The sequence below is a fragment of the Sus scrofa genome, chromosome 12 (genome assembly GCF_000003025.6).
Source record: "Sus scrofa isolate TJ Tabasco breed Duroc chromosome 12, Sscrofa11.1, whole genome shotgun sequence".
In the NCBI taxonomy this organism is placed as follows: domain Eukaryota; kingdom Metazoa; phylum Chordata; class Mammalia; order Artiodactyla; family Suidae; genus Sus; species Sus scrofa.
The window spans coordinates 912646-937791 of NC_010454.4; the positions used below are offsets into that span (position 1 = coordinate 912646).

General features: G+C 69.3%; 1 protein-coding gene across 1 annotated transcript; it reads left to right on the forward strand.

Annotated features, from left to right (window-relative positions):
• On the forward strand, positions 9760 to 24915 carry FASN (fatty acid synthase). Its single transcript, NM_001099930.1, is given in 43 exon segments — positions 9760 to 9899; positions 10518 to 10670; positions 11789 to 11962; positions 12175 to 12375; positions 12490 to 12612; positions 12703 to 12818; positions 12906 to 13040; positions 13356 to 13818; positions 13903 to 14090; positions 14166 to 14355; positions 14964 to 15058; positions 15186 to 15320; positions 15409 to 15612; positions 15704 to 15819; positions 15989 to 16043; positions 16046 to 16160; positions 16247 to 16438; positions 16520 to 16603; positions 16723 to 16902; positions 17032 to 17211; positions 17289 to 17492; positions 18008 to 18312; positions 18519 to 18802; positions 18805 to 18904; positions 19015 to 19179; positions 19278 to 19396; positions 19473 to 19627; positions 19795 to 19998; positions 20094 to 20244; positions 20334 to 20512; positions 20598 to 20717; positions 20841 to 20963; positions 21067 to 21290; positions 21371 to 21572; positions 21669 to 21820; positions 21948 to 22039; positions 22209 to 22360; positions 22448 to 22693; positions 22872 to 23060; positions 23243 to 23473; positions 23557 to 23777; positions 23872 to 23970; positions 24055 to 24915. Coding segments are annotated over 43 exon segments (7533 nt in total). The 5' UTR covers positions 9760 to 9772; the 3' UTR covers positions 24445 to 24915.

The window sequence follows — 25146 nt, forward strand, 5'->3', positions numbered from 1 at the left end:
CTGCCCTCACGCGGTCCCTGAGAGGCCTCCTGACCTCCCTGCCAGCCTCGGGCCTCCCCCCAGGGTGACATGGGATGGGGAGCCGTGGAGAAGGTGCGGGGAGCACCCGGGCAACCCAGTGGGTGTGTGTGATGCCCACTCCCGGCCCGAGTGCCAGCTGCCTGCCCTGCTGGGCCTGGCTGTCCCTGGCCTCTCCTCCCGGGGTTGGAGGGGGACTGAGAGCTGTCCGTGGGGTCCTCAGGTCATCCTGGGGCCTGGACTGAGCCAGGCAGCTGGCGCGTGCCTGCCAGTGGTGGCTCTCCCGAGGGGCCACGTTTCTGTGGAAAAGGGGAGCGTGGCCCCGGGCACAGCTGTCCTGCCAGGAGGAGCAGAGAGCCGGCCCTGGAGGCGCGTGGCCTGTGGGCTGCACCCTGGCCGGGCCTCCCCTGGGGCAGAGCCCCGCGGCCTTTCTTGAATTTCACCTTGGTGCACGCCCCCCCGCTTCGATCTCCACGGAGAGGAGGCAGGCCAGCCCCCCAGCGCTCTGGTCAGTGTGCTCCAGGCTGTCCCCACACACAGCCGGCCAGGGTCCCGACGGGGGCCTCTGGCTCCTCGACTCCTGCCTACACTCTGCCTCCCAAGGGGGACCAAGCCCCATCCCTGGGCCCAGCCCCCGCTGTCCTGACCTCTGTCCTGGCGCCAGCTCCTCTGCCCCCCTCCCAGCCTGGCCTCCCCAGCCCCTCTCCCATGGAGCTGCGTCTCAGACGGGCCTCCAGAAGGGCTGGGTTCCCTCAGAGGGCGGCCGGCTCTCTTCACAGAGCGTCACCCCTGGTCCCCTGCCCGAGGCCTGGCTCCCTGCAGCCCAGCGGCCCTTCCCAGAGCCCACGATGGCAGCCAGGCTGGGCCACAAGGAGGGGTGCCCGCACGTGGGCTTGGGGAAGCCCCAAACCAGGGAGGAGGTGCCCCTAAAAATGACGTGAGGAGGATCAGGGCCACTGTCCCGGCCTCGGGAAGGGCGGAGGAGGGCGCCGCTGTGTTCCCCAGCGTGGGTTTGAAGGCTGCTGCAGCCCCAGGCTGGGAGTGGCCTCCGGGCCCTGGAGACTCAAGGGTTTCCTGCCTGCCCTCCTTCCCCGCCGCCCAGCAGAGCAGTGCGTGTCCGCCCAGAGCTTCTGCCCCAGGGGCCAGCGGCCGGGCAGGCTCAGGGTCTGGTCACAGCGTCCTGCCCGCAGGGATCCCACACTGAAGGCTCGGGCTCTGTTGGGCGGATTGTGGGGGCAGCAGCAGACTCTACCTCGTAACCACCGATTCCCTTGGGTCCAGGGTGGGGGTGAGGAGACTCCCGGGGAAGCAGGAGAGAGGCCTTGGCAGAGAGGAGGGGCCGTCGGCACGGGGCGGGGTCCCCCCAGAGAGGAGCCCGAAGAACCGGCTAGAGCAGCTGAGGCCCAGGTGAGCCTCAGAGGGCCTTGTCCCTGGTGGCCAAAGCCGCTGCCGGGAGCTGAGTCTTGAGTGGCCCCAGCTCCAGGGAAGGCTCTGGAGAGCCAGGGCGGATATCCCCTTTCTCAGCAGTGCAGTGGCCCTTAGAGGCCTGGCCGCGTGTCCTCGGGCTCAGCCCGCAAGGCAGGCACCCTGGAGGCCAACATGGAAGGGCCAGGCCAGCTGGGCCAGCTCAGGCCTCCGCGCGCAGAGCCTTGGAGTCCCCAGATGGGAGACTGGGCCGCCTCCCCCAGCGCTGGTCCACGAGGCCTTCCCCACCCAAGGCCCTAGGGTGCCCTGAAGGTCTCGGGGAAGGCCACCCACCGAAGGGCAAGCACATGCCCCTCTGCCCTAGGAGCCCCGCCTGCATCTCACGGAACCTTCCCGAGAGTGGGGGCTGGACTATTGGCGCCTGGGAGGCCAGAGCCGTGCCCCTAGCACCCAGCGCAGGAGGACGGCAGAACGGGCCGGGTAAGGAAGCGAAGGCAGGCAGCAGGGTGGGGGCCTCGCTGCCATGTGCCAGCTCCTGCTCTGAGTTGCGGGACCACGGCGTGGGCACAGGGAGACATCCTAGGGCGAACAGGCCTGTCCTGTCCGGCTTCATGCCTGAGCCAGGCCCGCGCTGCCCTGGAGGCCTGTCCTGGAGGAGCCAGTCACCCCCCAGGGCGACTCTGCAGAGAGAAGGATGAAAACCAGAGACCAGGAGCTTGGCCTTGTGCGCAGGTCCCACCCCAGTCCCGGGCGACCCTGGGAGGCAGCCTCTGGTCCCAGGGCGCTGGCCTCGCAGCCAGAGGCGGGCTGGCCTTCGCCCTCCAGCCCGCTTTCCCCGGGAGCCCGGGAGCCCGAGGTGGCTCTGGGATGAACTCAGACCACCGGAAACCCCTGAGGGAGGGACCCCAGCATCCCGGCGGTCGGAGTCCTGGCCCTGCTCCTCCCCACTGGCTGCTGCCTTCCATCAGGAAAGCAGGCAAACGGCTGGAGCTGGCCAGAGGCCCCTTCTCCACTTGTAGAGGCGTCTGGGCTGGGAGGGCCCGTGCCTATTGCCCCACATGGAAGTTCTTGGACCTGGTATCAAACCCGTGCCACAGCAGTGACAATGCCAGATCCTTAACCTGCTGAGCCACAAGGGAACTCCCGACACAAGCCTTTTCTTTTTCTTTTTTTTTTTGCTATTTCTTGGGCCGTTCCCGCGGCACATGGAGGTTCCCAGGCTAGGGGTCGAATTGGAGCTGTAGTCACCGGCCTACGCCAGAGCCACAACAATGCGGGATCCGAGCCGCGTCTGCAACCTCCACCACAGCTCACGGCAACGCCGGATCGTTAACCCACTGAGCAAGGGCAGGGACCGAACCCACAACCTCATGGTTCCTAGTTGGATTCGTTCACCACTGCGCCACGACGGGAACTCCCAAGCCTTTTCTTAATGAGCAGGAAGCAGCCATGGCCAAGGAAGCCGGGGGCCGGCGGGGGGGTTGTCTAGGGACCCACATCCTCACCCCACCTGAGACGCCCGCCCTCAGAGGCCCACAGCCAGAGGACAGCGGCCATGAGGACACAGGAGGGGCACCACCGGCTATGACCCCAGGGAGGCTCTGGGAAGGGGAGACGGTTCTAGATGTTTCCAGATGCGAGCGGAGCAGAGAGGCTGGCCCGGGTGCGCCTGGAAGACCCCCAGCCTGAGGTCGCTGGAGGAAGTGCAGTGTGGGCTGTGTGCTTTCAGAGCCCAGCTTCCCGTCTCCCTCCAGAGGCTGTGCGGCTGCCCTGCTGGCCTGGCCTCAGCCTCCAGACTCTCCCAGGTGGGTCTGCCTGTGCAGCTCGCGGTGCTGGGCCACGTCCTGGCCGGGCCTCCAGACCTCTCCCCACAGCATCAGGGTTCCACGCCCAGGTGGTGGCTTGGCAGCCCCCGTGAGGGATGCCAGTGCCACTCAGCCAGGCTTACCGACCCCGGGGCAGGGTCCTTCCCCGGTGCAGACCATTCTGGAGCCCAGACCGCCACCCACTGGGCCAGTGCACTAGGGAGGGAGAGCAGCCTCGGAGCTTGCACGTCATAATTGCTTTGTTTGTTTTATTTTTCAATTTTTAAATACATTTGTAGACAATATTTTTTTTTTTTTTTTTTAGGGCTGCACCCACTGCGGCATAAGGAGGTTCCCAGGCTAGGGGTCCAATTGGAGCTGTAGCCACCAGCCTACGCCACAGCCCCAGCAATGACAGATCTGAGCCACATCTGTGACCTGCCCTGCAGCTCATGGCAACACGGGATCCTTAATCCACTGAGCGAGGCCAGGATCGAATCCGCATCCCCATGGATCCCAGTCGGGTGCGTTAACCACTGAGCCACGAGGGGAACTCTCATAACTGCTTTTTAACAACATCTTCTCGGTACTTTTAAAAAAAGAAATACATTCTTAGTTCTAAAAACTAGGAAAAGAGAGCAAAGCTCAAAGCACTGTTGAAAATCACCCGTGGTCCCTGGTGCAAAGACAGCCCTTGTCCACGTTGTTGAGGCTGCCCCCGGAGCATCGCTGGGCCTGGGCCTGTCCACGCCTGGGGCGGGGGGGCTGCCAGAGGGGCCGGGCAAGCATGGCCAGAGGGCAGGGGTGGTTGAAAGCCTGGAAAGTGAGTCAACCATTAACCTCGGCACCCCTGTGGGACCCGTTACGAAACGGTTACGACGGGAGATGTCCCTTTCAGGGCCAGATGTCCTGAGTGCCCAGCGGAGGGCCAGGCCAAGCCCCATAGAGCATCTGGAGAGCACGTGCCCACAGAGCCCCTCTGTGCGGGAGGCCAGGGCCGGGCCCCCAGGCACAGCTGATGCCGCTGGGCTGTTACTGCTGGCGGCCACTGGCCTGCGTGTGCTCAAGGAACAGGGGGCGGGCTTGGAGTGAACCCAGCTCTCCAAGCACAGCATCCGGCCCCCTCCCACCTCCTGGTGACCCCCCCCCGTTTCTCTCCACCTGCTAGAGCACCCGGCACCCCCAGTGGCCTACAGCCTCCAACACCCCGAGGGGAGCCCCCTGCGGCCCCAGATGGTCTTTGCCATGGAAGGGATGAAGATGGACACCCAGGCGAGGGGCAAGCCCGCCAGACAGCTCAGGGCGCGTCCTGCCAGACCTAAAGGCTGCCAGCGGCCCCCCAAGATTCGTAACTACAACGCCAAGGACTGACCTCCTCGGCCACCAGCACCCCCCGCCCCCCGCCTTCCCACCCCTCCCCCTTCTCCCTCCTCCTCCTTGGCGCTTTTATCTCCACATCAGGGCTGTGTGTGCCCTGGCGAGCTGCAGAGCAGCCTCCGCAGTGCTGCTCAGCTGCCTCCCAGACCAGCCCCAAAGCCCCAGTTGTTTTTTCCACTTGGGAAAGGCAGTAAAAGATTTCCTGGGCTTTGCACGAGTGACGCTCGTGGCCGGGTCTCTTGTGAATCAAAGGTCCAACTATGACGGCTTTTGGCACCGTCCCGCACGCTGCCCCCACTCCGTTTACATTCTGGTTTAACCCCGAGAGCCAGGGACCGACCTGACGGCAGGTGCCACGCGCGTGAGCAGCCCTCCCAGCCTGACGTCCCGCCGTTGGGCTCCGCGGCCCCTGCTGCAAACGTGGGTTCCAGGGCGCGCTGTGTGGTCCCGGCCGAGGCTCCCTGGTCCGCGTGGGGACGGAGGGAACCCTGCAGACGGGCAGAGAAACCCAGCCACCCACGGAAGGGGCACCCGACCCAGGGGGCTGGGCCGTGGGTCGGGGCCCTTGTCTTGGCAGCACCCACAGGAGGCCTTCTGACCTCCAGCCCGGCAGCCTCTGCCCTCGGCCCTGCTGCACCAGCTCCGTGTCAGGCCGGGGCCCCACAGCCCCCGTGTAGGGGCTGGGGCGTGAGGCGGCTGTAGGCCAGGAAGCTTTGCCCGGAGCCGAGCCTGTCACCGGGCCGGCACTGGGCAGACGCTTCCCTGCCCTCACGCGGTCCCTGAGAGGCCTCCTGACCTCCCTGCCAGCCTCGGGCCTCCCCCAGGGTGACATGGGATGGGGAGCCGTGGAGAAGGTGCGGGGAGCACCCGGGCAACCCAGTGGGTGTGTGTGATGCCCACTCCCGGCCCGAGTGCCAGCTGCCTGCCCTGCTGGGCCTGGCTGTCCCTGGCCTCTCCTCCCGGGGTTGGAGGGGGACTGAGAGCTGTCCGTGGGGTCCTCAGGTCATCCTGGGGCCTGGACTGAGCCAGGCAGCTGGCGCGTGCCTGCCAGTGGTGGCTCTCCCGAGGGGCCACGTTTCTGTGGAAAAGGGGAGCGTGGCCCCGGGCACAGCTGTCCTGCCAGGAGGAGCAGAGAGCCGGCCCTGGAGGCGCGTGGCCTGTGGGCTGCACCCTGGCCGGGCCTCCCCTGGGGCAGAGCCCCGCGGCCTTTCTTGAATTTCACCTTGGTGCACGCCCCCCCGCTTCGATCTCCACGGAGAGGAGGCAGGCCAGCACCCAGGCGGGCACTCTGCTTGTGCCGGGCTGCCATGCATGGGGAGCTGCAGAGGCAGTGGCAGGTCTCTCTGATGTGCCAGGCAGCAGACTGCTGGCAGCAGATTTGCAGCCAGCTGGCAGGGGTCTCCATGCTCCCTCTTTCTGGCTTGCGCCTCCTTAAGTGAGGGGTGGCCTCGTGACTTCCTGTAGTGGAAAAAGTGAAGCGAGATGCCCTGCTGCTTTTCCTCAGAGTGCTTCAGTGCCCACGAGCAGCGCCAGCCGCTGGGCTGCAGACCAGGGTCTCGTTCTAGCTGCCCAGCCTGGGCCCCTGTCCCCCTGCAGTGAGCAGAGCCCCACTGACCATCAGGAAGTAAGCCTAGGATAGTTCAAGGCACCAAGAGTTGGGGTGTTGGTGCAGCATGGCCATCCACTCCTTGTCCGGGGTGCCGGGGGTCTGAAAGCTCTTAAGAGGGAAGTTACAGAAAATCTGGCATGGTGGGGACGGCAGTTCAGCCATGGAACCTTGGGGCTCTTCCCTCTTTGCCCACCCCTCTCTTCCCTACAGTGTGTGAATCAGAAGCCCCCAGGGACGAGGCCAAAGGGAAGGTTGGGACCAAGGTATGGAGCTGCCAGCGGGACCTACGTAGAGGCCTGGGAAGAGAGCACTGTGGTGCCTGGGGGCGTGTGGGCACAGAAAGCTGTGGTTTCACGTGCCAGTCCCATTCTGTGCCGGCCCTGAACGCCCCTGGCCGGTACAATGCACCACGGACAGCCCTTGAGCTTCCGAGGGCAAGGCAGGAGGGGTTGCCAGAGAGCAGGGGCAAGAAGCAGCCGCGTTTGATTTCAAGACCATGAGGCTGCGGGGCCCGGGGACCTGCCAGGGCTCCTCTGGCCTCCCAAGGGTCTGTCTGAGGCCCCAGGAGGTAGCCAGAGCGCTGCAGGGCGTGGCAGTCAGGCCACGAGGGCAGCCCTCCTGGATTCTCACGTGACCCCGGGGACTGTTTTCCCTTTGGTTTGGAAGTTAAGGGGTTTTTTGGTAAATTTGGTGCACATTTGAGGAGGGGAATTACAAGGGAGGGCGCGCTGCTGCGCCAAGACACCGGTTTCTGTGCGCGCGCCAGTGCCCTGTGTAGCGAGGCTCCTTTGTTCGAGTCATACGAAGAGCCCGCTCGCCAGATGGCCAAGCCCTCTCCCAGCGGCCGCCTCCAGGGAGCCGCGGGGAGCACCCGCCGGTCCCCAGGAACGTCCCCGTGGGTTCCCGCGCTGGCCTCGCGGATTTGGGCGGCAAAGCAAGGAGGACCAGCCTGGCTGCACTGGGGTGACCGGCAGTAACCCCGCGCGGGGCGCCCTCGTCCGGGTCAACGACCGCGCTCGCCCCGCGGCGTTCAGCTCAGCGCCCGGGGCCCGCCCGGCCCATCACCCTATCGCCTAGCAACGCCCACTCGCGCGTCTCCATTGGGTCGGCGCGCACGCCCCCGGTCCCCTATTGGCTGCGGCGGCGGAGCGAGGCACGCCCCCGGCCCGGCTCCGAGGGGCTCGGAAGCGGGCCTGTCGGTCCGGACGCCCGGGGGGTCCGTCCGACCCCCGTAGTGGCCCCAGTATGACCCCCAGAGTGACCCAAGCACGCCCCGTCCCGTTTCCCCGCGCGCGCGGTGCACACGTGGCCCCCACGTCCGCGAGGGTAGAGGTGGCCCCGGGAGGCGCGGGGCGCGGAAAGGAAGTCGGGGGCGGGGTGACGCCGCGCCCCGCCCCTGCGCTCCCCGAGTGCCGGGCCCCCAGCTCCACGCCCCCAGGGCGCGCCTCCGTGCAGGGTCCCGGCGCCCGGCGGCGGCGCGCGGCATCACCCCACCGGCGGCGGCGCGCCTGGTCCCGGGGCGCAGCCCCGACGCTCATTGGCCTGGGCGGCGCAGCCAAGCTGTCAGCCCATGTGGCGTGTCCGCGCGGGGACGGCCGCGGTTAAATAGCGCCGGCGCGGGCCTAGAGGGAGCCAGAGAGACGGCAGCGGCCGGGCCTCATCTCCTCCGCTCGCTCCATCCTCGCTCTCCCTCCGCCACCCGTCTCCAGACCAGGTAGGATCGGCCGGACCGGGCCGAGGATGGGTTTTGGGAGCCAGAGACCTGGATCCTGGGGTCGGGGGAACCCCGGGGCCGGGGCCGAGCTGGGGGCGACGCGGCCTGGCTCGAGGGGGCGCCGCCGACCCGCATCCTCCGGCCTTGGGCGCGCGTGCTCCGGAGCGACCGTGGTGACTGTCGCCCCGCGCAGGCTGCCTTGGTCCCGGGGTCCGAGCCCCCGGCCTGGACGTTTGAGCCCCATGGGGCTCCCGAGGCCGGGCCGCGAAGGGCCCTAGCGCCTCGTCCCAGGCCCGGTGGGGCAGGTGGGCGGATGGCGAGGGGCAGACGCCAGGGAGCGCCGCCAACAGCCATTTTGGTCTTGGGCTGGGCCGGGAGGCCGCGGACCCTCGAGGCCTGTAGGGTTCGCGCCCCGCTCCCGGCGCCCACAAGAGCCTCCTTTCGGGCCGGGCCTCCAAGCCCTTCATTCGCGCCATCCCCCCACCTCCGGGTGCCGGATAGCCGAGTCTCAGCCGTCCGGAGGGACTGAGGAGGGGGTGGGCCGAGGAGGCGCGGGGCTGGGTGCGGACGGCTTCCCCACCACGTGGGCTCCGAACGCAGCCCCTGAAGTTCTGGGGGGATAGCAGCTCCCGCTCCGGACGGCCCCGCTGCGGCGCAGGCCAGGCCGCGCGCGCGCTGCAGGGGTCTCCACCCCCCTGCCTCGCCCGCCCGCCGGACTCCGCGTGAATAGCAAGTAGGAGGAGAACAGAACAGGCACTTTCTGGAGGAAGCGGCAGCCCCGGGAGCTGGTGCCTCTGAGCCGGCAGAGGGCTCTTTATTCAGCGCTGGGGGAGGGGGCTCCCTCTTTGCCGGGACAGCAGAGCGATCAGGCCACCGGTGGAAGACCCCCAGCGAGTGGATGCTGGCTCCACTGGCTAGGGGTCTTCCTTGCTCAGAGAGCCCCAGGAGGGCCGGTGATTGGCCAGTCCCCTGGTCCTCAGTGCCATGAGGCCTGGAGCCTTGGCGGAAGTTGCAGGACCAGTCCTGGCCATGCCCCCTCTCTGGAGGGCTTCCCAGGAACCCCCATCCTGGATCCACAGGCTCAGAGTGGCCCAGCCGCCCTCTTTGGCGCCTTGGGGACCTGGGCCTGGGTGGGTGGGCAGGGTGCATGAAGGTAGCCAAGCAGGACCCTAAGGCCTCACCTGTGCAGGTGTATGGGTCCAGGTAGGACTTTCCTGGCACCTGACCAGGAGTGGTTGTCCAGGTCCGAGCCTGCCGGGGAAGCCATACTGTCTGAGCCTGTCCACCATGGGGCAGGGACCACTTTCCCCCCAGAGTCCCACGAGGCCTTGGCACCCATAGCACCCGAGCCGTGGCCCCAGCGTGGAGGGCAGCGGTGGGCGCTGAGTCCAGAGCCGGCCTGGGCCTGGGCCTTCCTTCCCACCACCGTGTTTGCCTTTTTTCCTTTGCCTGCTGCGTTCTCTTAACAAGCTGACCACCTGGCGGGGCGGTGCCTTCCTCGGAAGGGTTTGGGCCCTTCTCAGGACTGGCCCTCCGACCTTGCACCCCCACAGGGGGTCAGCAGCCAGCTAAGTGCTGGAGAGCGGGCCCAGGGCAGCTTGGCCGTGGCGGGCTGACCCCAGACCAAGGCCGGTGCCCCAAGCGTCGTGCGGGCAGGCAGGACCCACGCGGACGCAGGGGCTGGCCGTGCGGATCTTGGGTCGCAAGGCCTTCTGAGCTGCGGCTCCCGGACCGGATGGACCTCCACTGAGGCTGCCGACGAGGCAGAGGCAGTGCGGGGCAGCAGCTGACGCCCGCGCGGCCCTCCCTGCAGAGAGAGCAGCCATGGAGGAGGTGGTGATCGCCGGCATGTCCGGGAAGCTGCCCGAGTCGGAGAACCTGGAGGAGTTCTGGGCCAACCTCATCGGCGGCGTGGACATGGTGACGGCCGACGACAGGCGGTGGAAGGCGGGTACGTGGGCCTGGGGCGCCCTCCTCTCCCTGCGTGGTGCGCCGCGTGCTCTGCAGGCTCTTCCTGGAGGTGGCGCCAGGAGAAGGCCGAGGACGAGGAAGCCTGGGCCCTCCGGCCAGTGGGCTGGGGATGGAGCGCCCGCTTGCAGGACGCCGAGGGCTGGCCCGCTTTACAGACGGGCTAGGCGAGCTGCCGGGGGGCAGGGCCGGGGCCGGGCCAGGGGCTGGGCTCCTCCAGCCCTGCGGCCTCGTCCCCGCAGAGCCTGGCCGGCCACGGCCAGCCCACGTGTTTGCTGGAACAGCTCCCTGCCGGGGAGTTGGTCTGACTCTGACTCCCTCACGCCCAACAGGGGAACCGCGGAGCGGTTCTACCTGATCCGCAGGATGTGAGTCAGTGTGGCGGAGCCTGGCCTGGCCTCAGGCAGAGGGTCTGCAGCCAGGGCAGGACAGCGGTGGGTGGGAAGGGGTGGCTCTGCCCCCACGGGGCTCTGCTCTGGGAGTGGGCACAGCGGTCCCGGGGAGCCTCAGCTCCCAGGGGCGGCCAGCGCCGCCCCCCCCAGTCGGCGGCTCAGGGCTGTGGGGTCCCGCGGCCGGCGCTCCAGCTGCGTGCCTTCCGCAGGGCTGTACGGCCTGCCCCGGCGGATGGGCAAGCTGAAGGACCTGTCCCGCTTCGACGCCTCCTTCTTCGGGGTCCACTCCAAGCAGGCGAACACGATGGACCCCCAGCTGCGGATGCTGCTGGAGGTCACCTACGAGGCCATTGTGGACGGAGGTGGGTCGTCGGGCGGCGGCCGGGGGCCCTGCCCTGAGGTTCTTGCCTCTCTTGAAAACAGTCCCTCTTTCTGCTTTTGAAACCAGCACGTGTGTGCAGCAGAACGCCTAGAACCAGAAGCGGCCGCGGGGGGTGCGCGGGCTGGGGCTGGTGGCTGGGAAGGCGTGGGCCTCGGGCAGGTCACATTTCACAACCGCATGCCAGAAGTGTCCCGGGTGTGTCCTGATGCCCCAGTTTCCTCGCTTCCCGTTGCATGGCTGATCTCGGGGTGAGAGCAGGTTGCCAGGCCGAGCGGGAGGTGCGATCTGGCCCCAGGACTCGTCACCATCCACTCTCCCCTCCGCTGGGTTGCGTGTGGCCTCAGACAGGTGCCTGAAGCCAGCTGCCCCTTGTCCCAGGACACAGACCCATGCCAGGGCCACTGGAGCATGGAAGGCCTGCCTGGTGAGAGAGGAGGCTGGCCATGTGGGTGTGGCGTCTTAGCAGGTGGGCGGCGATGGGAGCCGCGGGCCTGCCCGCTCCTGCCTGTGCTTGGCAGCCCATGGGGGTGGAGGACGTCCCAGCTTGCAGGTCTCATGGCCTGCAGCAGATGTGAGCCAGCCCCCGGAGCTGACGTTGAGCGTGACCAGGTCATGGACACATGCTGCTGATGGGGGGTGAGGGGGGCTTCCACTGCCTGGGCCCCACCCGGCGACCTTGGGTACCGCTCCCCGGGGGCTGGGCAGGGTCCCTCCCTTCTTCCTAAGCCTGGACACTCAGCCTTTGTCTTCCTCTGTCGTCTTATCTCGGCCAACCCAGGGCAGGCCGCCCTTGGGGCCCACCGGACCCTGCCAGCAACACCAGGGGCCAGGGGAGTAGCCTGGGGACAATGCCACCCTCTGTCTCCACCTCTGGCTGTCTCTGCCTGCTGCCTGACCCAGAGCCTGGAGCCCCACCTGGCACCCTGCCCGCCCCCAGGCCCCGGTTCCTTGTGACCTGTTTTCCGTTCCCAGCTCTACCTGGGCTGCCCCCTGCCGACTGCCCCTCCAGAGTCAGGTTGACAGGGAGCCCCTCTCACCCCAGAGCTGGGCGGCGGGCTAGGTGCCGCAGTTGCCAGCTCGGACCTCTGCCCTCCACAGGCATCAACCCTGCTTCCCTTCGTGGCACGAGCACCGGTGTCTGGGTGGGTGTGAGCAGCTCTGATGCCTCAGAGGCTCTGAGCCGAGACCCCGAGACCCTCGTGGGCTACAGCATGATAGGCTGCCAGCGCGCCATGATGGCCAACCGTGTCTCCTTCTTCTTTGACTTCAAGGGTGAGCGCCCACCCAGCCCCTCTGGGCCTCGGGTTCCCAGTAGTGGCGGTGGGGCCGGACAGCAGCCGAGACCCTTCCTGACAACCTCCCGCCGGGCGGGGGGTGGGGCGCCCTGCAGGGGTGAGGTCCCCGTGTCATGGGCTCCACGTGGGGGGCACCCGCTAAAGCTGCCAGGGTCCTGGGGATCCCACAGCCCGCGACCTTGCCCGCAGGGCCCAGCATCACCATAGACACGGCCTGCTCCTCCAGCCTGCTGGCTCTGCAGTCCGCCTACCAGGCCATTCGCGGAGGGGAGTGCTCTGCGGCCGTCGTGGGCGGCCTCAACGTCCTGCTGAAGCCCAACTCCTCGCTGCAATTCATGAAGCTGGGCATGCTCAGCCAGGACGGCACCTGCAGGTCCTTCGATGCCGAAGGTGAGGGGGCGGAAGGGCGCGGGGCGGCACCAGCCCCCCTCTCGCTGTCCAGAGCTCCTGGCCAGGTGGGGGGACTGGGCGTTGCCCCCAGGCCTGAGTGCCCTCTGCCCCCAGGGACCGGCTATTGCCGTGCGGAGGCCGTGGTGGCGGTCTTGCTGACCAAGAAGTCCCTGGCCCGACGGGTATACGCCACCATCCTCAATGCGGGCACGAACACAGACGGTTCCAAGGAGCAAGGTGCGGGCGGGCCTCGGGGAGGGGAGGGGGGCGCGGGGGGGGTCCACCCGGTGGCAGGGGTGCTGAGGCCCGGCCCCGCCCCCACTGCAGGTGTGACCTTCCCCTCGGGAGACGTGCAGGAGCAGCTCATCCGCTCCCTGTACGCGCCAGCCGGGCCGGACCCCGAGTCCCTGGAGTACATCGAAGCCCACGGCACCGGCACCAAGGTGAGGCCCCGCCTGGCCGCGTCCACCCCCTACCCCCCCACCCCCAGAGACGCTCCCGTGAGTCTTCACCTCCCCGAGTCCCCGCAGGTGGGCGACCCCCAGGAGCTGAACGGCATCGTGAATGCCCTGTGTGCCACCCGCCGGGAGCCCCTGTTGATCGGATCCACCAAGTCGAACATGGGACACCCGGAGCCTGCCTCGGGGGTCGCGGCGCTGATCAAGGTAGGGGTGTGGGCCTGAGGCCGTCCTGCCCAGTGGGGGGCAGGTCCCCGCAGGCTCTGCTGTGGGGTGGGAGCTACTGAGGCCTGGACCTCAGGGTGCCAGCTTGCGGCCAGTCCCTGCCCTGGTTCCCACACGGCCCATCAGTCTGGGGGGGCGGGGAGGGGGCCTGCCGGGGGAGGGAGCTGGGAGCGGGGTGGGGGGACCTGGGGACCCTGGGCAGCAGGCAGGACTGTAAGGTGGCCTCAGAGGGTCCCCGGGGGATGTGCCCACAGCACCCCTGGGGCAGCCACGCCACTGACCTCGAGCCACTCGCAGGTGCTGCTGTCGTTGGAGCATGGGGTCTGGGCCCCGAATCTGCACTACCACACCCCGAACCCCGAGATCCCAGCATTGCAGGACGGGCGGCTACAGGTGGTGGACCGGCCCCTGCCCATCCGTGGGGGCAACGTGGGCATAAACTCCTTCGGCTTCGGCGGCTCCAACGTGCACGTCATCCTTCAGCCCAACTCCCGCCCCGCCCCACCGCCCGCCCAGCATGCCGCGCTGCCCCGTCTGCTGCAGGCCAGTGGGCGCACCCTCGAGGCCGTGCAGACCCTGCTGGAGCAGGGCCTCCGGCACAGCCGAGACCTGGCCTTTGTGGGCATGCTCAACGAGATCGCGGCTGTCTCCCCGGTCGCCATGCCCTTCCGCGGCTACGCCGTGCTGGGCGGCGAGGCCGGCAGCCAGGAGGTGCAGCAGGTGCCAGGCAGCAAGCGCCCGGTCTGGTTCATCTGCTCAGGTGAGCCCCCCGCCCCCCAGGCCGTCCCCGAGGGCGGTGGGGCGGGGCCGCGCAGCCGTCCCCTGACGCCTTTCTCCGGCACAGGGATGGGCGCACAGTGGCAGGGGATGGGGCTGAGCCTCATGCGCCTGGACCGCTTCCGCGACTCCATCCTTCGCTCGGACCAGGCCTTGAAGCCTCTGGGGCTGCGGGTGTCCGACCTGCTGCTGAGCACGGACGAGGCCGTCCTCGACGACATCGTCTCTTCCTTCGTGAGCCTCACCTCCATCCAGGTGAGCCCAGACCCGGGGCCGGCGGGCCGGCGGGCGCTCGGCTGGGCATCCCCGTGACGTGCCCTGTCCCCCCAGATCGCCCTCATAGACCTGCTGACCTCCTTGGGCCTGCAGCCTGACGGCATCATCGGGCACTCCCTGGGCGAGGTGGCCTGCGGCTATGCCGACGGCTGCCTGACCCAGGAGGAGGCTGTGCTCTCCAGCTACTGGAGGGGCTATTGCATCAAGGAGGCCAACGTCCTGCCAGGGGCCATGGCAGCCGTGGGTAGGTGTTGCCCTGGGCTCCCCACCCTCCTCTGCCCACGGGCCTGAGGGGCTCCTTGGGAGGGGCGTGTACGGAGGGGCCTTTGCCGGTGGTGTTGGGCTGGGGCCTGGGGGCGACCAGCTGCCACGTCGTCACTGCAGGCCGTGCGCGGCCCTGGACAGCCTCCCCGCGCCTGCTGGCCTCAGTGCCCGGCCCCTTGCCCTCAGGGACTGGTGTCAGCAGAGGCTGGCATGGTTTTCACATGGGAAGCCACCGGGTTTGTGATAAAGTTGGGATGACCCAGCCCTGCTCCCCCCTGTTGGCAGCCGCTCCTGGGGGGCTGCTCGCACGTGGGGCAGGCGGGGCAGGGCACAAGCGGGGCCTGGGAGCCTCCGGTGCCCATGCTGAGCCAAAACCAGCGCCCACCCACGGTTGGCAGTAACGGCCCTTCGGCCTGAGGTCAGACGCGGCAGGGGTGAAAGTCCCTCGTAGAGGTGCCGCTTTGCAGTTGTCATCACTGCCTGTCCTTAGGGCCACCTTGGCAGCGTCGCCCCGCCTCCATGCCGGGAGGGGCCGGGCAGGGGTGCGGGCTCCCCACGACCACCCTCTGAGGCTCTCTCTGTCCCCAGGCTTGTCCTGGGAAGAGTGTAAGCAGCGCTGCCCCCCTGGCATCGTGCCCGCCTGCCACAACTCCAAAGACACGGTGACCATCTCGGGACCTCAGGTGGGCCCTGGGAGGCAAGGCCTCGTCCCCAAGTCCCCTCCCGTCCCTCAGGGTGAGCTCTGCACGGGGAGCCGGGCGCAGGCCAAGGCCTGCTCGTCCAGCGCCCTGCCCCCGCCCCTGCCCCCAGGCCGCTATGTCCGAGTTCCTGCAGCAGCTGAAGCGGGAGGACGTGTTTGTCAAGGAGGTGCGGACGGGCGGCATCGCCTTCCACTCCTACTTCATGGAGTCCATCGCCCCCACGCTGCTGCGCCAGCTCAGGAAGGTGGGCTGCTGCCCAGAGGGGCTCCCGGGGTGGGCGGGCTGGCGGGCTGCGCGCGCCCTGGCGCAGACTGACGGTCCGGTGCGTGCAGGTGATCCTGGATCCGAAGCCCCGCTCCAAGCGCTGGCTCAGCACCTCCATCCCTGAGGCCCAGTGGCAGGGCAGCCTGGCCCGCACCTTCTCGGCCGAGTACAGCGTCAACAACCTGGTGAGCCCGGTGCTGTTCCAGGAGGCGCTGCAGCACGTGCCCGCGCACGCCGTGGTGGTGGAGATCGCCCCGCACGCCCTGCTGCAGGTGCGCGGCCGGGAAGGTCGGCGGGCGGGGTCGTGGCGGCCTCGCAGGCAGGGGCCTGGCAGGAGAGGCCCAGCCCTGTGTGCCTCCCCAGGCCGTGCTGAAGAGAAGCCTCGAGTCCAGCTGCACCATCATCCCGCTGATGAAGAAGGACCACAGGGACAACCTGGAGTTCTTCCTCAGCAACGTGGGCAGGCTCCACCTGGCGGGGTGCGTCCTCCCACCCGGACTCCCCCCAGGCCCCCGTCCCCAGGAGGCAGCAGGCCTGCGGGGTGCCCCCCACCCCGCCCCGCCCCGCCTCGGCTGTCTCCGGGGCCTTAGGGGAGAATGATGGGCCCTGGGTGAGGGTCCTCATGCCTCCCCCCCCCCGACCTTCCAGCGTCAGCGTCAACCCCAACGGTCTGTTCCCACCCGTGGAGTTCCCTGCTCCCCGGGGACTCCCCTCATCTCCCCGCACATCAAGTGGGACCACAGCCAGGCCTGGGATGTGCCCTCCGCGGCCGACTTCCCCAGCGGCTCCAGCTGCTCCTCTGTCGCCGTCTATAAGTTCGGTGAGGCGGGCGGGGCGGGCGAGGCGGGCGGGGCGGGCGGGCAGCGCCTGCGCCTGCGCCCAGCGCTGAAGCCGCCCGTCTTCCAGACGTCAGCCCGGAGTCCCCGGATCACTACCTTGTGGATCACTGCATAGACGGCCGGGTCCTTTTCCCTGGCACTGGCTACCTGTGGCTGACCTGGAAGACGCTGGCACGAGCCCTGAGCCAGAACTTGGAGGAGACGCCTGTGGTGTTTGAGGACGTGACGCTGCACCAGGCCACCATCCTGCCCAAGACCGGTAGGGAGGCCGTGCTAGGGGAGTGGGCGGGGGTGCCGGCCGCTGACCCCCGCAGCTGACCCCCGGTCCTGTTGCCCACAGGGACCGTGTCCTTGGAAGTGCGGCTTCTAGAGGCTTCCCACGCCTTTGAGGTGTCTGACAGCAACGGCAGCCTGATCGCAAGCGGTGAGCAGGGGCACCTGGCCAGGCTGCAGGGTCCCCAGCGGGGGGTTCCGGGGGGACGCTGGCTGCTGCCTCGCCCTGCCCCACGCTCAGGCCATTCTGCTGCACCCCGCCCCCCCCAGGGAAGGTGTACCAGTGGGAGAGCCCTGACCCCAAGCTCTTTGACACCCGGGCCGCCGTGGACCCCGCGGACTCCACGGCTGAGTTCCGCCTGAGCCAGGGCGACGTGTACAAGGATCTGCGGCTGCGGGGCTATGACTACGGGCCCTTCTTCCAGCTCGTCCTCGAGAGCGACCTCGAAGGTGAGGGCGAGGGGGACCCTCCTGCTGCCTGGGGCCCGGGCCGGGTGGAAGGGGGTAATGGTAGGCGTGAGGGGGCCACAGGGGCACCCGGGTCGGGGCCCAGCCGAGCCGACGTCCCTCTTGCCGCAGGGAACAGGGGCCGCCTGCAGTGGAACGACAGCTGGGTGAGCTTCCTGGACGCCATGCTGCACATGTCCATCCTGGCCCCCGGCCAGCTCGGCCTGTACCTGCCCACGCGTTTCACCTCCATCCGCATCGACCCCGTCACCCACCGGCAGAAGCTGTACACGCTGCAGGACACCACCCAAGGTAGCGCTGGCCCAGCCCCCGCGCCCCCGGGTCCCCACACCAGGTGCCACCCGCACTCACCCCGCGTGTCCCCGCAGCGGCCGACGTGGTGGTGGACAGGAATCTGAACACAGTGGTGGCTGGAGGCGCCCTCTTCTTGGGGGCCCACTCCTCAGTGGCCCCACGGCGACCCCAGGAGCATCTCAAGCCTATCCTGGAGAAGTTCTGCTTCACACCCCACGTGGAGAGCGGGTGCCTGGCCGGGAACACGGCCCTGCAGGAGGAGCTGCAGCTGTGCAGGGGTGAGGCCTGCACCCACCACCTGCATCCCAGGGTCCTGCTCCCAGGGCCTGTGCCTGTCTCTGGCAGCTGGGAGCTCGTCGCGTCCCCGTCCGCCCCGTCCCAGCCCCTCTTCCCTGTGGAGCCCAAACCTGCCCCCTCAGGGCCCCCAGGCCTGGCCCCCGCCCACAGCCGAAGTCTTCAGAGGGGCCAGGCTTGGCCCCTTCTGCCTGTGCCCCCAGCCAGCTGCCCGCAAGGCCAGCCCCCTGCCGAGCCAGTGGGCGGGGGTAGGGGCAGAGAGCTGGGGGATGCAGCCAGGGACATCAGGGCACCGAACCCACCCTCTGGGGCTCACGCCTCAGGCAGGGGACCCGAGGCGGATCCTGGTGCTTGACCGGGCTGCCCCCACCCCATCTCTGTTTGCTGTCAGTGGGCAGGGGTGGGAGGTAGGTCCTGGTTACCGCCTGCTCCGAGCAGCCACCTGCTGTGGGGGGGCTTGAGGAACCCCAGCCCGACCGAGGCTGTTCCCCTTCTCCAGGGCTGGCACAGGCACTGCAGACCAAGGTGGCCCAGCAGGGGCTGAAGATGGTGGTGCCTGGGCTGGACGGTGCCCAGGCCCCCCGGGAGGCCCCGCAGCAGAGCCTGCCTCGGCTGCTGGCTGCCGCCTGCCAGCTGCAACTCAACGGGAACCTGCAGCTGGAACTGGGCCAGGTGCTGGCCCAGGAGAGGCCTCTGCTGTGTGATGACCCCCTGCTCAGCGGCCTCCTCGACGCCCCGGCACTCAAGGCGTGCGTGGACACCGCCCTGGAGAACATGGCCAGCCCCAAGATGAAGGTGGTGGAGGTGCGTGCCGAGCGCGGTGGTCCAGCACAGCGCGTGTGGACCCAGGCAGGGCAGCGCCACAGCTAAGGAGGGCCAGGGCCTGTCGGACAGGAGGTCACTGCCTTGGCCGGCTCCCGGTAGCTGGGGCGGGCTTTCTGGGAGACACTCAGCCCAGGGGGGGAATGCCTGCCCCGTGGCAGCCGATCCAGGAAGCTGTTCTGCCCCAGGTGCTGGCTGGTGACGGCCAACTGTACTCCCGCATCCCGGCGCTGCTCAACACCCAGCCCGTGATGGATCTGGACTACACGGCCACTGACCGCAACCCGCAGGCCCTGGAGGCCGCCCAGGCCAAGCTGGAGCAGCTCCACGTGACCCAGGGCCAGTGGGACCCCGCCAACCCAGCCCCTGGCAGCCTGGGCAAGGCTGACCTCCTGGTGTGCAACTGTGCCCTGGCCACCCTCGGCGACCCGGCTGTGGCTGTTGGCAACATGGCAGCCACCCTGAAGGAGGGGGCTTCCTGCTGCTGCACACGCTGCTCGCAGGACACCCCCTCGGGGAGATGGTCGGCTTCCTCACCTCCCCTGAGCAAGGGGGCAGGCACCTCCTGAGCCAGGTAGGGCGGGGCCCGGGGGGAGGGGGCGGGGCCCGGGCGGAAGGGGGCGGGGCCCGGGCGGAAGGGGGCGGGGCCCCGCCCCCCTGCGCGCTGACTGCCCGGCCCTGCAGGACCAGTGGGAGAGCCTGTTCGCTGGGGCGTCCCTGCACCTGGTGGCCCTGAAGAGGTCCTTCTACGGCTCCGTGCTCTTCCTGTGCCGCCAGCAGACCCCACAGGACAGCCCCGTCTTCCTGTCCGTGGAAGACACTAGCTTCCGTTGGGTCAACTCACTGAAGGTCAGTTGCTCCCAGGCCCCAGCCGTGCCCAGCTCGCCCAGCTCCAACACGTGGGCCTGGGGACCTGCAGAAGCCAACACCCCCCGCCCCTCCTCCAGGACATCCTGGCCGACGCCTCCTCCCGGCCGGTGTGGCTGATGGCTGTCGGCTGCAGCACCTCGGGCGTCGTGGGCATGGTGAACTGTCTCCGAAAAGAGCCCGGCGGCCACCGCATTCGGTGAGATGCTCACTGAGCCCCGCCCCCGGCCCCCCCCTGCCCCCCAGCTTCCCCTCACCAGCCTGGCTGCCCACAGGTGCGTCCTGGTGTCCAACCTCAGCAGCACGTCGCCCGCCCCTGAGATGCACCCGAGCTCCTCGGAGCTGCAGAAGGTGCTGCAGGGGGACCTGGTGATGAACGTCTACCGGGACGGAGCCTGGGGGGCCTTCCGCCACTTCCCGCTGGAGCAGGGTGAGCCCCCCCAGCCTGCCCCCCACCCCCCAGGCTCCTCGCATCACAGCCTGGAGGGCCGAGAAGGAAAGCGGGGGGCGGGGGTGGGGGGTGGACCTGGGCGGAAGCCCCACCTGGCCCCCGGCTGCACGTGGCCCCGTGGCAGCCCCGCGTCCTGCCACCCCCAGACCGGCCAGAGAAGCAGACGGAGCACGCCTTCGTAAACGTCCTCAGCCGGGGGGACCTCTCCTCCATCCGCTGGGTCTGCTCCCCGCTGCACTACGCCCTGCCCGCCTCCTGCCAGGACCGCCTCTGCAGTGTCTATTACACCTCCCTCAACTTCCGAGACGTCATGCTGGCCACGGGCAAGCTGTCCCCTGACTCCATCCCAGGTGCGGGCAGCACCCAGGCCGGGCCGGCCCTGGGGGAGGCGGGGGGGGGGACCTCCCTGGGAAGATAAGGGCCTCACCCCGCTGTCTGCCCCCAGGAAAGTGGCTCACTCGAGACTGCATGCTGGGCATGGAGTTCTCCGGCCGAGATGCCAGCGGCAGGCGCGTGATGGGAATGGTGCCCGCGGGAGGCCTGGCCACCTCTGTTCTGCTGCTTCCGCACGCCACCTGGGAGGTGCCCTCCACCTGGTGAGTCGGTGAGGGGTGTGACCTGAGCCCCCCCCCCCATGGGCATGGCCTGGGTCGAGCCCAAGCTGACCCCCGTGCCGTGCCCACAGGACCCTGGAGGAGGCAGCGTCGGTGCCCATCGTCTACACGACGGCCTACTACTCGCTGGTGGTGCGAGGGCGCATGCAGCCCGGGGAGTCGGTGCTCATCCACTCGGGCTCGGGCGGCGTGGGCCAGGCCGCCATCGCCATCGCCCTCAGCCGGGGCTGCCGCGTCTTCACCACCGTGGGTAAGCCGCCAGCCCTCGCCGGGGCCCGGGCCTGCCCCTCCAGCCCCCGAAGGCCAGGCTCCCCAGCAGCACCTCCCCCTCCCAGGGTCGGCCGAGAAGCGGGCGTACCTCCAGGCCAGGTTCCCCCAGCTCGACGAGACCTGCTTCGCCAACTCCCGCGACACGTCCTTTGAGCAGCACGTGCTGCGGCACACGGCCGGGAAGGGTGAGTAGCGCCCCCGCCGCCAGCCGCGTCCAGCCGTGTCACGGCCCCTCGGCTCCTCACCCGCTTGAGCCAGGTTGGCCAGGCCGCAGTCCTGACCGCGAGAACCCCTCTCCCCCGACGAAGGTGTCGACCTGGTCCTGAACTCCCTGGCGGAAGAGAAGCTGCAGGCCAGCGTGCGGTGTCTGGCCCAGCACGGCCGCTTCCTGGAAATCGGCAAATTCGACCTTTCCAACAACCACGCCCTGGGTGAGGCTGGGCAGCAGTCCTGGTGGGCGGCTGGGTGGGCGGGGGGCTGGCGGGCGGGGCGGGTGGGGGCTGAGCCGTGGAGCACCCCTGCCCGCCCGCGCAGGCATGGCCGTCTTCCTGAAGAATGTGACCTTCCACGGGATCCTGCTGGACTCGCTCTTTGAGGAGGGCGGCGCCACCTGGCAGGAGGTGTCGGAGCTGCTGAAGGCGGGCATCCAGGAGGGCGTGGTGCAGCCGCTCAAGTGCACCGTGTTCCCCAGGACCAAGGTGGAGGCCGCCTTCCGCTACATGGCCCAGGGCAAGCACATAGGCAAAGTGGTCATCCAGGTGAGCGGGGCACCCCAGCGCCCCAGCGCCGCGCCTGCGGGCGGCGGGCGGCACCTGACAGGCGTGCGGCTCCGCTGCAGGTGCGCGAGGAGGAGCAGGGGCCGGCGCCGCGCGGGCTGCCGCCCATCGCATTGACCGGCTTGTCCAAGACCTTCTGCCCCCCCCACAAGAGCTACGTCATCACCGGGGGCCTGGGCGGCTTCGGCCTGCAGCTGGCGCAGTGGCTCCGGCTGCGAGGGGCCCAGAAGCTGGTGCTCACCTCCCGCTCGGGCATCCGCACAGGTGAGGGGCCCTGGGGTCCCGCGGGCGGGCGGGCGGGCGGGCGGGGGCCCGCGGCCAGAGCCCTGATGGCCCAGCCCCGCTGTCCACCTCCCACAGGCTACCAGGCCAGGCAGGTCCGAGAGTGGAGACGCCAGGGCGTCCAGGTCCTGGTGTCCACCAGCAACGCCAGCTCGCTGGACGGCGCTCGGAGCCTCATCACTGAGGCCACACAGCTTGGGCCCGTGGGAGGCGTCTTCAACCTGGCCATGGTGAGGACGGCTCTGGAGGGGCTGGAGCCAGCCGCCCGGGGAAGCTCCCCCCACCCCCCACCCCCTGCGCCAGCCGTCTGGAGCCCTGGGGCCAGGGCAGTTGGGTACAAAGCTCCCCTCGCCCCAGGTCCTGAGAGACGCCGTGCTGGAGAACCAGACCCCGGAGTTCTTCCAGGACGTCAGTAAGCCCAAGTACAGCGGCACCGCGAACCTGGACAGGTGCGCCAACCCCGCCGCACTGCTGTGCAGAGACCAGGCCGCAGGCCTCTGCTGGGGCTGAGCCAAGGGGCTGGGCAAGTGGGGGCAGTGTGGCGGGCAGGCGGGGGTCCTGGGCATGCCAGCCGGTGGGCTGGCGCAGCCGGCTTGGGGGTGACTCAGGGTCCCACAGGGTGACCCGGGAGGCGTGTCCCGAGCTGGACTACTTCGTGATCTTCTCCTCCGTGAGCTGCGGGCGCGGCAATGCCGGCCAGGCCAACTACGGCTTCGCCAACTCTGCCATGGAGCGCATCTGCGAGAAGCGCCGGCACGACGGGCTCCCAGGTGGGCCCACCCCCACCCCCAGCCCGCGGGGCCACCCTCCCCGGGGCTTCTGCTCACGGCGGCCCCCCCCCACGCCCCGGCCCACAGGCCTCGCCGTGCAGTGGGGTGCGATCGGCGACGTGGGCGTCGTCCTGGAGACCATGGGCACCAACGACACGGTCATCGGCGGGACGCTGCCCCAGCGCATCGCCTCCTGCCTGGAGGTGCTGGATCTCTTCCTGAGCCAGCCCCACCCCGTCCTGAGCAGCTTCGTCCTGGCTGAGAAGAAGGCCGCCGCCCCCAGGGACGGCAGCAGCCAGAAGGACCTGGTCAAGGCCGTGGCTCACATCCTGGGTGAGGGAGCTCGCCGCGCCCCTGGCAGACGCGGCGCCCCGGCCCGGCCTCCTGGCCGCCGAAGGGGCCGTGCGCGCGGGTGGAGGGAGGGACAGGAGGGGTCTGCAGAGCGGGGTGGGGGCTGCGTGCCACGACGGGGGTGCCCGTACCCCACCGCCAGCTGAGCGCCTCTCCCCAGGCATCCGGGACGTGGCCTCCATCAATCCGGACAGCACGCTGGTGGACCTGGGCCTGGACTCGCTCATGGGCGTGGAGGTGCGCCAGATACTGGAGCGAGAGCACGACCTGGTGCTGTCCATGCGGGAGGTGCGGCAGCTCAGCCTCCGGAAGCTACAGGAACTCTCCTCGAAGACCAGCACGGACGCCGGTACGTCCCCTCGGGGCTGCCGGCCTGTGGGCAGCCTGGGCCACCCCTAGGTCAGGGCTTGTCCACCTGGCCCCTTGTCGGCTGTGTGCCCACGCTCGCACACACTCCTGGGTGTGCCCTCTGGGTCTGTGGCGGGGAGCCCGCACAACCCCGCCCTCCCTGGCATCCGCCCCTCTTCACAGACCCGGCGACTCCCACATCCCACGAGGACAGCCCTGTGCGGCAGCAGGCAACGCTGAACCTGAGCACCCTGCTGGTGAACCCCGAGGGCCCGACCTTGACGCGGCTCAACTCCGTGCAGAGCGCAGAGCGGCCCCTGTTCCTGGTCCACCCCATCGAGGGCTCCATCACCGTGTTCCACGGCCTGGCCGCCAAGCTCAGCATCCCCACCTACGGCCTGCAGTGCACGGGAGGTGCGTCAGAGGCCCCCCGGGGCTGGCCCCACCGCGGCCCCCCACGCCCCCGGCAGAGGCTAAGCCTCCCCCTGTCCCCACAGCCGCCCCGCTGGACAGCATCCAGAGCCTGGCCTCCTACTACATCGAGTGCATCAGACAGGTGCAGCCCGAGGGGCCTTACCGCATCGCCGGCTACTCTTACGGGGCCTGCGTGGCCTTCGAGATGTGCTCGCAGCTGCAGGCCCAGCAGAGCGCCACCCCCGGGAACCACAGCCTCTTCCTGTTCGACGGCTCACACACCTTCGTGCTGGCCTACACGCAGGTGAGGGCGGCCTCCCCCGCCCCCCGGGCCTGCCGTGGGGTCCAGGGTCACGCCCAGGAGCCTGTGGCTACAGCAGCCCCTCCTCCCCTTGCAGAGCGTCCGCGCTAAGATGACCCCCGGCTGCGAGGCCGAGGCCGAGGCCAAGGCCATGTACTTCTTCGTGCAGCAGTTCACCGACATGGAGCAAGGCAAGGTGAGGCTCCGGGGCATCCCGGGGGCGGGAGGTCCGGCCCCGCCCCGCCCCGCCCCTGGCTCCGCTCACCGTCCTGTCCCGCAGGTGCTGGAGGCGCTGATACCGCTCCAGGGCCTGGAGGCGCGCGTGGCGGCCACCGTGGACCTGATCACGCAGAGCCACGCGGGCCTGGACCGCCACGCCCTCAGCTTCGCCGCTCGCTCCTTCTACCAGAAGCTGCGCGCCGCCGAGAACTACTGGCCGCAGGCCACCTACCACGGCAACGTGACGCTGCTGCGCGCCAAGACGGGCGGCGCCTACGGCGAGGACCTGGGCGCCGACTACAACCTGTCGCAGGTGTGCGACGGCAAGGTCTCGGTGCACGTCATCGAGGGCGACCACCGCACGCTGCTGGAGGGCAGCGGCCTGGAGTCCATCCTCAGCATCATCCACAGCTGCCTGGCCGAGCCGCGCGTCAGCGTGCGGGAGGGCTAGGCCGCCCCGCAGGGCCGGCGCCCGCCCCCGCCCCCGCCCCGCCCCCGGGCGAGGCGGCGCCGGGTGTGGGGCCGGGACCCACGCCACCGCCACCGCTCGGAGACCTGCTCGGTCTGTGAAGAGTCGGCCCAGCCTCTCGCGGGGCGGGGCTGCCTGTCCCTTCTCCGTGGGATTCTCCTATTTATTGTGCTGCCGGGAGGCGCCGGCCGGGCCACCCAGGAGGCCGGCGCAGGAGCCCGGCCCGGGTCCCATGAAGCCCGCGGCGAGCGGAGCAGCCCCGGCGCCGGGCACCCACCCCTGCTCCCCTGTGTTCTGTCTGTCGAGACACGTGGCTCGAGTCGCGGCCTTGAAATTTACTGTCATTGTCTGTGTAAACAGTATCTGGACCCCGTTTCATTTTTACACGAACCTGGGGAAAACCCTGTCTCCTCTGGAGCCCCCCCCACGATTAAAGTGCACGTGTGCTCTGACCGCCCGGCGTCCGTCCTTCCTTTCTCCCCGCGCGCCTGCGCCGGCAGCCTGGAGGGGACCCCCGCTCGCTCCCCGCCGGCCGGCGGGAAGGGCCTCCAAGCAGGGAAACGCGGCCGGGGGGAGACAGGCACGCAGGCCCCTCGGTGGGGGGCCCCTGCCCGAGCCGCTTACCTCACGCGGCCGGGCCTCAGCTGAGTGGAGGGGGCCCGGCCCCGTGGCTCAGACCACCTT